This window comes from Thalia democratica, chromosome 2 (genome assembly GCF_965202585.1).
Source record: "Thalia democratica chromosome 2, ktThaDemo2.hap1.1, whole genome shotgun sequence".
Lineage (NCBI taxonomy): Eukaryota > Metazoa > Chordata > Thaliacea > Salpida > Salpidae > Thalia > Thalia democratica.
The window spans coordinates 68,513,058-68,528,118 of record NC_139166.1 but is presented as its reverse complement, the minus strand read 5'-3'; the positions used below and the strand labels follow the sequence as shown (position 1 = coordinate 68,528,118).

The 15,061-nt window shown below is 29.5% G+C and overlaps 1 protein-coding gene across 1 annotated transcript; it reads left to right on the top strand.

Moving 5' to 3' along the window:
• The first annotated feature begins 232 nt into the window (after positions 1 to 232).
• LOC145829329 (dynein beta chain, ciliary-like) lies at positions 233 to 8,598 on the top strand. The gene is made up of 16 exons (XM_082937094.1): positions 233 to 253; positions 565 to 735; positions 1,196 to 1,315; positions 1,837 to 2,030; positions 2,728 to 2,843; positions 3,207 to 3,421; positions 3,768 to 3,944; positions 4,267 to 4,458; positions 4,787 to 4,967; positions 5,448 to 5,629; positions 6,006 to 6,160; positions 6,381 to 6,530; positions 6,914 to 7,037; positions 7,379 to 7,508; positions 7,942 to 8,027; positions 8,437 to 8,598. Exons 1-16 carry the CDS (start codon positions 233 to 235, stop codon positions 8,596 to 8,598), a joined length of 2,376 nt encoding a protein of 791 aa, XP_082793220.1.
• The last annotated feature ends 6,463 nt before the right edge of the window (positions 8,599 to 15,061 follow it).

The window sequence follows — 15,061 nt, the reverse complement described above, 5'->3', positions numbered from 1 at the left end:
CAACAGAGTTGAGATGTTTCGCGAAATCAATAATAGTTAATGAATTATACCGCAAGATCAACAACAACAGCATCCGAGACAATCCTATGACCGGTTTCGTCCTAATTAAGACTAATCAGGCGGGCATAGTCGCGAGAAACCGCGGTTGTGATCTTAACCAAGCAGATATCTTAACCATTTTAAGTACAAAGCACCGAAGCGACGGTTTGTGGGTATAGTAGAAAAAATTGACATGTACCAGTTCTCATTGAAGGTGCTAACATGTTTTTTGCTGTTTGTTAAAAATCTAATTATTTTATGCTCATGTAGCATCAACAAAAATAAAAGAAGAAATGTTTATATTTTGTTTTAATGGTAAGTCAATCCTTGAGGGGATTACATAGCTGAATAACATTACTACCTTGACTAATGGATTTTTTTTTTAATATTTTTTTTAGTTCAAGTAAGCCTTAAAAGTTTGCAACGATTGTTTATTATCGAAATATGGATAACTAATTTAATTTACACAGTTTTTAATTAGATTAAAAATTTTATACATTAAACAATCTCACCACTTTCCAACAGTCGTTCAAGATCGTGTTCGAGCAGGCGGTGAGGAAGGCGGTGCAAGACGAGCAGCTGAAGGTGCGGGTGAGCAACATAACGAGCAGCATCACGTTCAGCGCGTTCCTGTACACCTCACGCGGCTTGTTCGAGCAGCACAAGATCATATTCACCGCACAAGTCGCTTTCCAGGTTCGTGTTTATTATTGCTTGATTGAATAAATAGTGTGTTTTTTGTTGTTAAAAGAATGTTCTAGATAGGAGAAAAAATGCTTGTTTTAATTATGAATATAAATTGTTAAAATATCATGTTTACCGCGCAAGTCGCTTCCCAGGTTTGATTTCGCGTTAATTTAAATTAACAGTTCAGTTCTTTGTTAGAAGAGTCTTCATTTCATTAAAAAGAACTTTATTTGTCCTTTATTTTGTAACTTTTAATATCTACGGATAGTATATTACGATATTATAGGTTTGTTTTTATCTAAAAGTTTGTTGTTTTATTGACATATTTAACAGAAATATATAAATATTACAATGAAACAAATAAGTGTTAAATCTTAAACATTTTACACTTACTTTTTTCAACAACAACCGATATTTTACTTCGCATAGTGTTCTAATGTATGTTTGATTATAAAAATTTTAATAAAAGGTGTTGCTGATGCAAAAAGCGATCAACGCGAAAGAGTTGGAATTTTTGCTGAGATTTCCCACGCAATCGGCCACCAGTCCCGTTGATTTCCTCAGCAACAATTCGTGGGGAACTATCAAGGTGAGCTTATTGAGGCTGTATGGTTTTAAAGCTACCAGTCTATGATATAAAAGTAAGATATTTTTATTATAAGGTGATTTCAAAAAAGTTTGTCATTCATGCTCAAACTGCTGATTAAAGTTTGAAGTGTATACCGGGCTGATTAAAATTTGAAGTGTATATCGTAGTAATAAACATATGTTGGAATGTATGTTGGAATAAAAACTTGTTTGTGAGATGTAACATAAGCTGACTGCCGCTATTTTATTCCATTTTGTTTTCGCAAATATCACACACAAAGCTTAGAAATACTTTGAATATTAACACAAACTAAACAATTTTTCAACAATTATACGGTCTAAACTACTAGTCTGTTAAAAAATACTAACAAATACGAATCGAACAAAATTTCGACAGTTGCATATTTATGCATGCTTAAGCTGAACGTTATATTTTTATTGTCTCAAGTTTAACAAAAAGCTAACTAAAACTTTTAAATCTTAACAAAAATCGACACAAACGAAATAAATTCCCCCAAACAGTTACTGGCGGACATGGACGAGTTCCGGGGGCTGGACAAGGACATCGAGGGGTCGGCGAAGCGGTGGAAGAAGCTGGTGGAGAGCGAGGCGCCGGAGAAGGAGAAGCTCCCGCAGGAGTGGAAGAACAAGAACAGCATCCAGAAGCTGTGCATCATGAGGGCGCTCCGGCCTGACAGGATGACCTACGCAGTGAGGTGAGAGAGAAAAATACTTTAAATAGTTATTTTCATTTGCTGTTTATAAAAATACAGGTTCTTTGATTATTAACATTAAATAATTAATTAATTATTTATTGATTTATATATACGCCGTCAGGTGAGAGGAGAAAATAGACTTTTTCGTTATTTTCATTTGTTTGAATTTTTAGATTGTTTCTTTAATTGTAAACACTAAATATTTTTAAATAAACATGCGCTCCGGCCCGACAGGATGACCTACGCAGTCAGGTGAGAGGAGAAAATACTTTATTTATAGAGAGAATAAATAGTTATTTTCATTTGCTGATTTTAAAAGATAGGATCTTTAATTATGAACATTAAATAGTTTCAGTTAAGTGTTTTTTGATTTATATATACTGACGCGACAAAATGACCTACGCCGTCAGGTGAGAGACAAAATTACTTAATCTATTTTTTTAAAACAACTGATTAAAGTATTAAAGGCAAGTTGACTGCTATGTAGTTTAATTTTTTTTAGTTAACTGATTTTAATGACCTCCTACGCTGTCAAGGAATATAGTTTTATAAAAAAGCCTTTTTTTATAAAACTATATTATAGAAAAACAATTTGTTTTGGTGAAATTTATTTAAAACGTAAAAGATTAGAAAAAGTTGTTGGCTATATATATATATAGAACTTTTGTTTATTTTATATTCAACAAAAAATTTTCAGGGATTTCGTTGATCAGAACCTTGGTAACGAGTATGTTGAAACAAGGGGAATACCCTTTGAAAAATCCTTCGAAGAAACCGGGCCTCAGACCCCAACCTTCTTCATACTGTCACCCGGTTAGTTGTTGTTTGTTTTAAACTTTCAAACCTTTTAGATTAAAAATATTGCCTCTTCTTTCGATAATCCATGAAGTTTGATGAAGAGAGTTGGTTAAAGTTTAAACTAACTTACGTGATACGCATTGTATACTGTACAGTTTATAAAAGTTTGAAGGTTTTACTCACGTAACAACAACACTTTTCAACAATATAATTTGTAACACTTAAAGATATAAAGCTTATTTGTTAATCACCCGTATTCACTAAAAACTCGTGCTCAAATATTTGATCAGTTCTCCATGTAAACTTTTACTCAACGGGCGCACTTAAGCAACTTTAAAAACATAAAAGATCCATTTTCACCACAAATTTACTCAACAGGAGTGGACCCGCTGACGGACGTGGAGAAGCTGGGCAAGAAGCTCGGCTTCAGCATGGACAACAAGAACTTCCACAACGTGTCGCTCGGTCAGGGACAGGAGGTGGTGGCCGAGAGTGCGCTGGACGTCGCCGCCGAGAAGGGACACTGGGTCATCCTGCAGAACATCCACTTGGTGGCCAAGTGGCTCATGACCCTCCAGAACAAAATTGAAAAGGTTGGGGTTTTTTTGATATTTTTTTGATATATATTTTGTTTTTTAAATTTATAGTATGTTCGAAAAACTGTAAAGTGGTTACTTATTTCGACGAAAGCCTAAATAACTGTTTATATATTGAAAAATAAGCTAACTCAGAAAATTAAAAAATCAATTATCTCTTTTTAATCGGCTTTACAATCAAAGCTTAATAGCACAAATCAAAAAACTTAAAAGCAGACACTAATTTAATTACAATTTGAAAAAGAACTAAATATTTTTTGTTAAAGTTATTTAAAGAAAACCAACAAGTTTAAAACTCATATTTTAAGAATTTAAAACTTTACAATAAGTTATCTTAATACAGCACAGTGACGGCGAAGCTCACAAGGATTTCAGGATATTCATGAGTGCGGAGCCGGCGGGATCCCCGGAGTACCACATAATTCCGCAGGGAATCCTGGAAAATTCGATCAAGATCACCAACGAGCCTCCCACCGGGATGCACTCCAACATCCACAAGGCGCTCGATAATTTCAATCAGGTGTGTAAAGTTTTAATTAAATTTTACATACCTGTTTTGGTAATTAAGATACTTGATAGTTATGCTTCGAAAAGTTTGATATGTTTTATTATATGTTCGTATGTCTTGTTGAATGGTTTAACTTGTGAAAGATTTTGTTTAAAACAGTTGATTAAAGCCCTAAAACTTATACTAAAATAAACTGTATATATATATGTATATATATATATATATAAATTATCTTATAACTATTTTATTTCACTAATCGTAATTTACCAAAAAAAAATTGCTTTATTATAAAATGCAAAACAAAGATTGTTTTGATTTACTATTTACCCAACAGGACACTTTGGAAATGTGCGCCAGAGAGCAGGAGTTCAAAGCGATACTGTTCGCGCTGTGCTACTTCCACGCGGTGGTGTGCGAGAGAAGAAAGTTCGGTCCTCAGGGCTGGAACAGGGTCTACCCGTACAACACCGGCGACCTGACCATCTCCGTCAACGTCCTGTACAACTACCTTGAAGCCAACAACAAGGTGGTTGTTTAGTAAAACAGCGAAAACTATATAAACTGACAGTGCGGAGAGAAAATAAAAAGTCTTGATTTGATTGCAGAAAATTAGAATAAAAAGTCATACTGTATTATACTAATCAGTCAGAATTATTTTATGTGAGCAATCGCAAAATTTTGATATTTGTAATTAAAAATAAATATTTGATTGCCGACTTGGGTACATTTACTGATTTAGTGAGCTTTTAACATTTATACTGATAAAGTTTAAATTAGAAGTGAGTACAAAACAAAAACACACATTTAATGCTAAGCTTAGGGTTCAATTACTGAATTTTCTTTATAAAACAAAGGTACCGTGGGACGATCTTCGGTACTTGTTCGGCGAGATCATGTACGGGGGACACATCACGGACGATTGGGACAGAAGGTTGTGCAGGACCTACCTGCAGGAGTTCATGAACCAGGAGATGTTCGATACCACCATATACCTTGCACCGGGATTCCCCGTACCCCCATCGTTAGATTACAACGGTGCGTTTGGAATTTTATTTTATATTTTAATGATGTATATTGATTGATTTTTTAGATATCTTGTTTTTGTTTAATACGAGTTCTTTTCTGTAAAACTTAGTAGATGGCATTAGTTTTTTTGAATGTTCCAAATTTTTCAACTAAATTATTCAACCCTGATCCCTATAAGTATAAAAGTGTACTGGAGTGATTCTTTAAGTACTTTATATGGTACACGTTATTTTATATAAAACTCAATAAATAGCAATAAAACGATTTTGATGAATTAAGTTTATCCTCTAAAATGGTTTTGGAATAAAGCAATTATCAATTTATCCTTTTTAGAAATACAGTAATCATAATTACAAACAATTTGCTTAACATTGGCTCACCTACGACCCGTGAAAATTAAACATTCTTAAAAATATTAATTACAATATATAATTAGTTTCACATTTTATTTCTAATTTTTTTAATAAAATAGAATCTAATACTGAACAGGGTACCACCAGTACATCGACGACGCGCTGCCGCCAGAGTCCCCGTACTTGTACGGGCTGCACCCCAACGCCGAGATAGACTTCTTGACTTCGACCTCAGACAACCTGTTCAGGACCATATTGGACCTCACCCCCAGGGACTCGGGGACGAGCGGCGATTCTGGCGATACCAGGGAGGAAAAAGTTGGTTGAACTTGTTTGATCAAAAAAAAAAAAATTGCGGGTTTTTAAACAGTTCAGTGTACAGCTAGTCAATTGTTATTTTAATTTAAAAACTTTATTTCAACACCATCTCTGGAAAACGTCAAATTTGATATTAACATTTTTAAACAATGTTTAGACAAATGTTTACTTTGTGCAAATGTCTAATTTTTTTTTATTGCAGTTTTTAAAATATCTGTTATTTTGCTGAATATTGTTTCATCCCAGTATAAAACTTCACACTAACACACAAAATTGCACAAGGGTTGATAATCTGTTTAATAAAATATATGAGTTTTTTTTTCAAGTTTTTCAACTAGTTTGCAACAAAGTTTAAATTTAAACATCACGCAAACAGATAAAGTCCATATTAGACGAGATACTGGACAAGCTACCGGACCAGTTCAACATGTTCGAGCTGCAAGCCAAGGTGGATCCGAGCGAGAGAACTCCTTACATGGTGGTGGCGTACCAGGAATGCGAGAGAATGAACGTGCTCATCGGTGAGATAAGGTTTGAAAAAGTTATATCTTAAAAACAAAATAAATACTGTTTTTTTTTATGAAAATAAAACTTTAGCACTAAATAAAATATCATTGTTAAGTTTATGTGAAAGTATTTACACCAATGTTTTAAACATTGGCAGCATTTTGACTGTCTACTGACTTTGAAGTTTATAAGTATTAATTATTTGTAGTAGTTTTTAGCAACTTGAACAAATGTATTTTGCCAGGTCCACACTGAAGTCGCTCGACCTTGGTCTGAAGGGAGAATTGACGATTACTCCGCAGATGGAGGCGCTGGGGAATTCCCTGTTTCTAAACACCATTCCGGAAAGTTGGGCAGCCAAGGCGTACCCCTCCATGGCTGGATTGAGCTCATGGTTTGTTTGTTAAACAATGTTTTGTGTTTCTTTATAAATTTTAGTCTTATTATAGTATTTAACTTATATTTCCTTATATTTTCTGTGTTAAGCTCGAAAAAATTGAATTTTTATTAACTTAAAATACAGTTTCAAGTTCAAAACTGTTGTCACAATGAACTTACAGTTTTATAACAAAAACATAAAAATGTTTAATTAGACATTCTGGTAAAATAAAATAAGTATACTATAAACACAGGTATGCTTACCTGCTTATTTTATAAAATGTAGCATAGCAAAATAGTAAGAATGTCAAACATAAAAAAATGTTTAATAACAATACAGAGTTGCTTACAACAGTTAGCTCTCACAAAATCTGGTAAAAATATTTGTTACAAACACAGGTACGCTGACCTGCTGAGCAGAATACGGGAGCTCGAAACGTGGACGACAGATTTCCAACTGCCCGCTGCTGTGTGGCTGGGAGGACTCTTCAATCCCCAGTCCTTCCTCACCGCCATCATGCAGGTTGGTTTTATATATAACTTTTGTGTCATAGCTCTTAATTGCTTTTGTACAAAGTCATTGACATTACTGCAAAAACTTTTTTTTTGAATACCATTCATTAATTATAATACTTACTTTACACTGCTTAAAACTTTGCAGTAATATTTTTTAGTTGTTTACTAAAATTAATTTAAACAAAAGCATATTTTTTCAAAAATTTCGATCCCTAAACAAGTAGACAATCTTTGGAAAAAAAAAATTACTTTTTCATTAAAATTAACAATAAAATTGTTTAATTATTGTATTAGAAAAATAATCTCTTCATTTCCAAAAAATTAACAAGAAATATTTTTTTTTAACAGGCAATGGCTCGAAAGAACGAGTGGCCATTGGACAAGATGTGCCTGCAGTGTGACGTAACAAAGAAAACTAAGGAGGACTTCAGCAGTTCGCCGAGGGAGGGCGCCTACATTCACAGCTTGTACATGGAAGGTTTGTGTTTGCAAGTTTTTGTAATAGATAAAAAGTTTTTTGTTTTATTGTTATAACCACGCAGGTTTATCTGGTAGTTGCTATCAAATACAAAGTTTTTTAAGTAATTTTAGATGTGTCTCAAAACTTTTGAAAAAATCTCACATACTATGTAATGTTTAACATAATTCCTTCTAATTTTTCACACTCATCATCATTATTGCACCATGAAATTATTTAAACTTTAAATTTATTACAACAGACAAGTATTAAATTAAAACGTTTTTACAAATTTTACTCAAAAATGATCGAAACTAGTTTAGGTAACATCTAATGTTTAAAATAATTCCTTCTAATTTTTCACACTCTTCATCGTTAATGCACCATGAAATTGTTTAAACTTTCAAGTTGTACATTAAACAAGTTTCAAGTTAATATAAATATTTATTCACAGGAGCCAGGTGGGATCCTCAGGCCTCTGTGATATCTGAAGGAATCCTGAAAGAGCTCACTCCGAGCATGCCAGTTATTTTCATAAAGGTACATTATGTTTGTAAGCTAATAACAAAACAAAAATGTTTCGTGTTTTGGCACTTTTTAAGGTACTATTTATCATACTTCGCTTAAGCATGCTAACGAAGTTTTAAAAGCTGTTTCTTGTTTCTATAAGATTTTTATTTACCATAAGTTAATATACAAAAAAGCTTAAAAACAATATCAATCTCATTTTTGTTAATTAAACTTTATGAGTTTAAAGCTGTCCGTTTTCTCAATAATGGGAATTAGATGTAATTAAACTGTTACAATTGATTAATGCATTTAAAAAAAAGAAGTAGTGTTCACAATAACAAAACACTAACAGACGGTACCGGAAGCGAAAAGTTATCAAACTATGTATATTTTTAATTTTTTGAAATTAATTCAAATTACATAATTTTCAAAAACACAGGCGATCCCGGTGGACAAGCAGGACACGAGGAGCGTGTACGCGTGCCCGGTGTACAAGACCAAGATGAGGGGACCCACATTCGTGTGGACGTTCAACCTCAAGACCAAGCTCCCGCCGAACAAGTGGACGCTTGGTGGCGTGGCCATACTGCTCCAAGTTTGATTTCCCGCGCTTTTGTCGTTTACAGCTTCGAACTTGTTTCTTCGTTTTGTATAGTGTATATAGTATAATTATTACTGTGAATTGAAAAAAAGTAACATTTGTTTTTAAAAAAGCTGTGGCAATTTATCGCTTTCTAAATATTTATCTTATCTTAACGCTCATTTTTAATCATCTAGCAACTGTGAAACAACATATTCAAGATCGCAAGTACTTTAGTTAGTATAATTATATTAATTTTTTGTTTGCTATATATTTAGTTGTAAATAAACCTCACCTTTTGAAAATACTGGATAATTGCAATTAAAACTAACAAAGGTAGTTGTAGTTGAAAAACGATTCTTCAGATTAAGTAAAACAAACTATTTACTCAAATAAAACTGTTCAATAGATTCTTTGAGAAACCGTTTATTTTTGAAATCATTGCAAACAAGGTAACAATTTATTATACTACATAATTAAGATGTAATAAAATCTAAAGTGATAACTTTAAAATATGTTGATGTTCACGAAATACAAACGAAATATTTTTATTCAAGAAATATAAGAATTCTTGTTAGTTATCTTTAAAATCATTTTTTAAATCGATATCATTATTTTAGTAATTTTTAAAAGTTTTAATAATATTTATTAAATCTTAAGAACTCTACAAAATCTAATATCAAACAAAAGCTTAATTGATATGTTGAAAACCGAAAAGGTAAAGATTACTTTGCTCATTATTTACAAATTTCTGTTGAGTTTAACAGAAGCGACAAATTTTTATTACTATTGTTAAAAAAAAGTTGGACTGTAGTAAGGGTATATGTATTTTGAAAATCATTTAGACTTAAAATCTTTCACACTGAGCTAGGTAAAGTTATCGTGTAAATATGTGAAAAAAAGTGATTTGATTTAAATAGTTTTATCATGATAATAAGGAAATAATTAAAGAATTGTTTCAAAGTGTTATATTAAAAGCTATTATTATTTTAATAACTGCTGATTGTTATAGAAAATAACTTACAGTAAATTAAGCTAAGCTGTTTTGTCATTTTCGATTAAGTTTTTTCACAAATAAAAGTTAAAAACTATAGTTATACGACTGAAAGCAAGTAAAAAACCATACAAAATTTCTCGACAGCTTATTAGAGTTGAAAATTAAAACTTGTTTTTGATGAGATTAAAATAATCTTTAACAAAAACTAAAATATTTTTATTAGCTATAGGTTTTTAGAAAAGATTTAAAATAGTTGCATAAAAAGTGCAGAAGTTTTTACAAAAGAAATAAGGCTACAGATTTTGTAATTATAACTTTAGTTAATTAAAAAAAATTATTTGCTTGTTTTTAGTTAAAGTTTATAACTAAAAATTGTAGTAAAAAATATTTTTTAGCTATACCATTTATACATGATAAACTGATTATAAAATTTACATACTTAGAAAATTACAATAACAGAATAAATTTTACAGGTTCTCAGTTACAATATAACATACAAATTAAAATTAACAATTGTTTCATATTATAATGTGTATTCATAACCAAAAATGTTTAGAATGTTCCTAAACTTGGTTATTTTGAAAACAAACACTTTCAAAAGGTTAAATGTTTTTGTAAGCTGTTTTATTAATACCAGACATTTTTTCGAAGAGTAACCGTTGGCACATTTTATATGATTAATAAACAAAAAGAATTTAACCTCTTTTTGCTAACTCTTTTAGCAAGCTATACCTTTGTTAAATAATATTTTTTGAAGTGAAAATTGAATCACTGTACTTGGTGTTGTTTCACTTAGAAAAAGAATAGTTAAAAACCATAGCTTCTAATTAACAACAAAAAAAGAAACAGAATTTAGTTAAACTGGGTGGAAAAACGTATAAAAATTTTAGTAAAACAGTCATACGTTTAAACGCTCAATTCACTGTATTTAGGTGGACTGCCTTGAAATTGGTTTGTATTAATGGTACAATTGTCGCGGTTGGAAAATGGTTGGGGTATTGGCACCATTTGGCTAAATTTTGGTTGGTAAGCGGAATTCGGAAGCCAATTAGAATACGTTGGTGCATCTAGAGAGATTAATTAAAAATTAATTCAAATACTCTTTTCAACCACATCTAAACTATTACCTAATTTTAAAAAATTTAAATTTTTAAATCCATAAGTCCTAATTTAAATCCATAATTTTTTTTTTAAATAAGCAATCAAAATATTTCTTTAAATTTACAAAAATAAATTAAATTTCTTTATAAAGGTATTATGTTAATATTTAAACTGTAATTAAAGCTTAAAAATATAAGTCTAGTTTGTATTAAAACATATTTTTTTTTAAACAAAAAATGTTTAAACCTGAATTATTCTGCCGGTTTGAGCAACTAGAATTATACACGACTCGTTCTGATGAAAAAGTTTTCTGTGAATATACATTTTTTAATTTGATGAAATGTCTAAAAACTATAAAATCAAAAAAAAAAGTTTTCTTTAACTTTAAAAAGAAAACTTATAAGCTCCAAAATAAAAAGTTCTATTAATCTTTAACAAAACTTATTAGTAGAGCTCTAAAAAAAAACAACCAAACTTCAACAATACAAACTTTATTACATCCTATGTAACTGGCACACACTAACAGAACAATCAAGTTTACAAAGGCTATCAGCGTAATAAATATTTGAAGTACCAACAGTGCTACACTATTTCCATCATCAAGATCCTAAACAAATAACTTTTAAATTGGTCAAGATTTAAATTAATTAAACTTTCTAATAGTACTCAATAAACAAATAAAAAATTTAATAGATGTCTTTAAAAGTAAACAAAATAAAACTCTACTTAAAATAATTTACTGCTTTAGGTGTTTTTAAATACAAGTTATACTTTTTGCTAGCTGAGCAAAACTTATGACAAATTTAAACTCACAATTATTGAAATTTTTGCAACTATTGGTTGAAGAATTACCAATAGGAATGTTGTTACAGCTCCAGCAACATTGAATCCAAGTGTAAAGCTAACCTTATTTTAAAATAATTGTAGACTTGATAAACAGTAAACTTAAAATCTACACTATAAAATTTTCATACTTCTGCTTACTTGAGTTTTAATAAAACTAAGTGTTACTTAAGTAAACTTCCTACATCATAATAAACTACCTGAGTTTTTGAAGAATAGTTTGAACTGATTTGAACTCCAAAAGTTCCAGCGATCAGAGGCTAAAAATATTTGCAATGTTGTTTAGCTCCATTTCAAGTAAAAAAATAGCTAAACACTATTGTTATCATCTTTTTAAAGCTTGCATACAAAGTTTAAAAGTTTAAACATGTATTAAAATATACTAAATGTTTTTAAAAGCTGCCGACGAACAGAAACTGAATCTATTTTTACAAATTATAAACAAAAAAGTTATGTTTGTAAAACATACGATGACAGAGCACCATACTGCTTGGCCAACTGATGCATTATGAAACTTGTTTGTTTTGTATTTTTGGCAAGGAACAATTATTGCTTCTGCGGTTCCAGTTCCTAGTAATACTACCGCCAGTTTTATTGTGACTAACTGTATTTTTAATTTTGCTTTGTTATTTGGTTTTAAACATATAAAGTGAAGACCTCATAAAACTAAGTTTAAAAGTCTTTGAGATATTAAACTACCGTTAGAATATTAATATTTTTTTCAAATGTTTAAGTTTAGAAGCAGTGCATAACTCAGAAGAATTTAGAATTTATACTACCGTTAAATCTAAAACAAAACCAAATACTTTAATTAGTTCATTATTGTTCATAATAATGTTAAATTTCTTATTATTAATTAAAAGCACTAAAACTCATAAAAACATTTATTATAGTTCATTATATTTATGAAAACATTTTATTTCTGATTTAGTTTAAGTAGTTACAAACAAACTTACACTGAGGGCTTTAATAACTTTGTTGATATGTTTCATTCTTTTTAGTCTAGCACGAGTTTCGTTATCTGAGGTAGACTGTAGTGAGTAAGTTAGTCGGTAACTTGTGTTAGATGATGGTGTTTCTTCCATTCTGATGAAATCTTTCTGCGTTTAATCTTTAACAGCTTTTTGTGTTATAAAATTTTCAAGTTGAGCTCGGAAAGTGCAGTTGATCAACTTAAACAAAACTTAATTGTTGTAAGTAAGCGTTTTAACTAAAACAAAGGTTTAAGAAAGTTTATTTGTGGCCCTTTCCATCTTCTTTAAGAATCTGAATTGTCCGAATTTGAACAGTCATGCACCCCTTGAAATCTATAAATACTAAATAGTACATAAAACTTTACAAATCAGTTTTTTATTGTTCTATACCTGATTAAACTTTTAAGTTTCTGATATTGTTAATTAAACGACAAAAAAACACTCAAAATATTTGGTTCTAGGACTTGGTGCACAAAAAATATTTCAGTTATCGAGTCGCACACCACTTGAATAAACGTCTTGTCAAGGACCAAGAATGTCTGATAAATTTAATTTATTAAGCTGATTTTTATAAATAAAAGTAAAAGCTATTGTATTTATATAAAATAAATCTTAAAAATCAGTCAGGTAACTATATAAGAGAATATATTTGTTAAAATATTTTTTGGTTTTAAGAATGAAATTAATGATATATAGTAAATTATATTCCAAAATGTTTTCATAATCTTTTTTAAATAAATAAAGTTCTAACAGGTGGCGACAAAGTTTTAAATCTTTTTAAGTTAATTAAACTACAACTATTATGCTGATAAACTTTTGTTTAACACAGTTAACCAAGTAAAAGAAATTTCTAGATAACTTTGCATTATCTATAGAAACATAAACAAGAACTTTGTTTTTCTAAAAACATAATTATTGTTCAAAGAAAAAATTGTTTTCGATATACTATATTATGTATACACTTAAATCAGTAAACAAAGTCGAACTCATAATATGTTACTGATATAAAAGTTATTCAAATAAAACTGATATATAATATTGTACTATGAAAACTATCAGATAATATTGTATAAAAAACAAACGAGTTGATTTTTTACAAAACTTTAATTAAAAACCTGTATAAACCGTTTAAAACTAAAACACTAAATACGAAAAGAAAAAACAATTTTAAAAAATGAAGTACTAGAAATTTTTTAAGCTTTATAAATTTCAAAAAAAACAAATATTTACAAAAACTAACAACAATAAAGTTACCTCAAATTAAAAAAAAAATTAGTAAGAACTTTACTTAGACTTTTAAACCAAACTTTTTTGTTTTATTAAATTTTACAAAATTTCACATACTAAACAAACTAATGAAATCTCACTAAAACAAAGCATTTTGAAACAGTTTAAAAGTTTCAATTGCAATCAAGATGTAACAATTAATTAAGTCGTTTAATAGCTTTTTACTTGGAACTTGAGTTTCATATTAAATGTAAAGCTTTAGTTTTTATAAGTTCAATTGCATTGTAAACAAAATTATAAACCACTTGTACTAAAAGTTTTGTTGTAACTTTTTAACTATTTATTTAAGTAAGCTAAATTTATCTTTTTTATACCACTTTTTTTTTTACTTTAAATCGATATTAGTTTTAAATACACCTTAAACGTATAACAGTTTTAATGAACCTATGAGCGATACTTTAATAAACCAAGGGCAATAAGTAGTAAGGTATACAACAACAAACTTGCACTATATATTTCAAAGTTTTATTTAGCACTAAAAAAAGTACCAAGAATAATTGACGACACATTTGAAATTTACATTAGAAATTTTTGGGTTTGTAATGAAGGGAGGCATTCAAATTTTAACTTTATGAATAAGGAGCGACTATGTAAAAGAGTTTGGTAAACCTAGTGAATTTGAAAAGCTTATTTCTTTGTTAGCTTTAAAAGCGGAAGTACTTTGACTATATTAAGTAATCCTAAAAATTTAACGTTGCTTTAATCTTCAAACAAAAAGTAAAGTTGAAAAATTTTAGAAATACAAGCTCTGTATGTGTTGACCAGGAATATACTTTAACCAAAAGTTATTTGCAAATTAAAGTCACTACATTTTTGTTTAAATTTATCAAAAAAATTTACACAACTTTTATGTAATTCTTTTAAATAATTAATGATTTTAATAATGTAAAACAAAAACAACAAAACTACTGTTAGAAAAATTTAAACATTCTTTTATTTTCAATAAGTTTATTGATAAGTTTTCTAAACAACAGTTTTATCTTTCAAATTATTTTTGATAAGGAATTGTAAATAAAGGCTAAATGTATTGAATAATTTTGTAAAAAAATATAGTGTTTATAACTTGCTAACGAAACAACAAATTTCTTTCCTACAACAGAGTATGTTAATTTTTGTAATTGAAAATTTCTAAAAAAATACTTTTACTAAATATTTTACTGGCATTCTTGTAAAAATCAAGTTGTCTGTGCTCGATTAAAAAAAAAGTCATGATGCTTTAATTTCGTTTCTTTTTGATTCGTTTTTCAAAGTAGTTTCTTATGAATAATTGTGGCATTTAGCC

Bases quoted from the DNA above. Each gene is read 5' to 3' on its own strand.
- LOC145829329 (XM_082937094.1), top strand. From the start codon at position 233: ATGTACCAGTTCTCATTGAAG. The intron at 2,031-2,727 runs GTGAGAGAGAAA...AAAAATTTTCAG, and splicing joins AGGATGACCTACGCAGTGAG to GGATTTCGTTGATCAGAACC. The intron at 8,028-8,436 runs GTACATTATGTT...TCAAAAACACAG, and splicing joins TGCCAGTTATTTTCATAAAG to GCGATCCCGGTGGACAAGCA.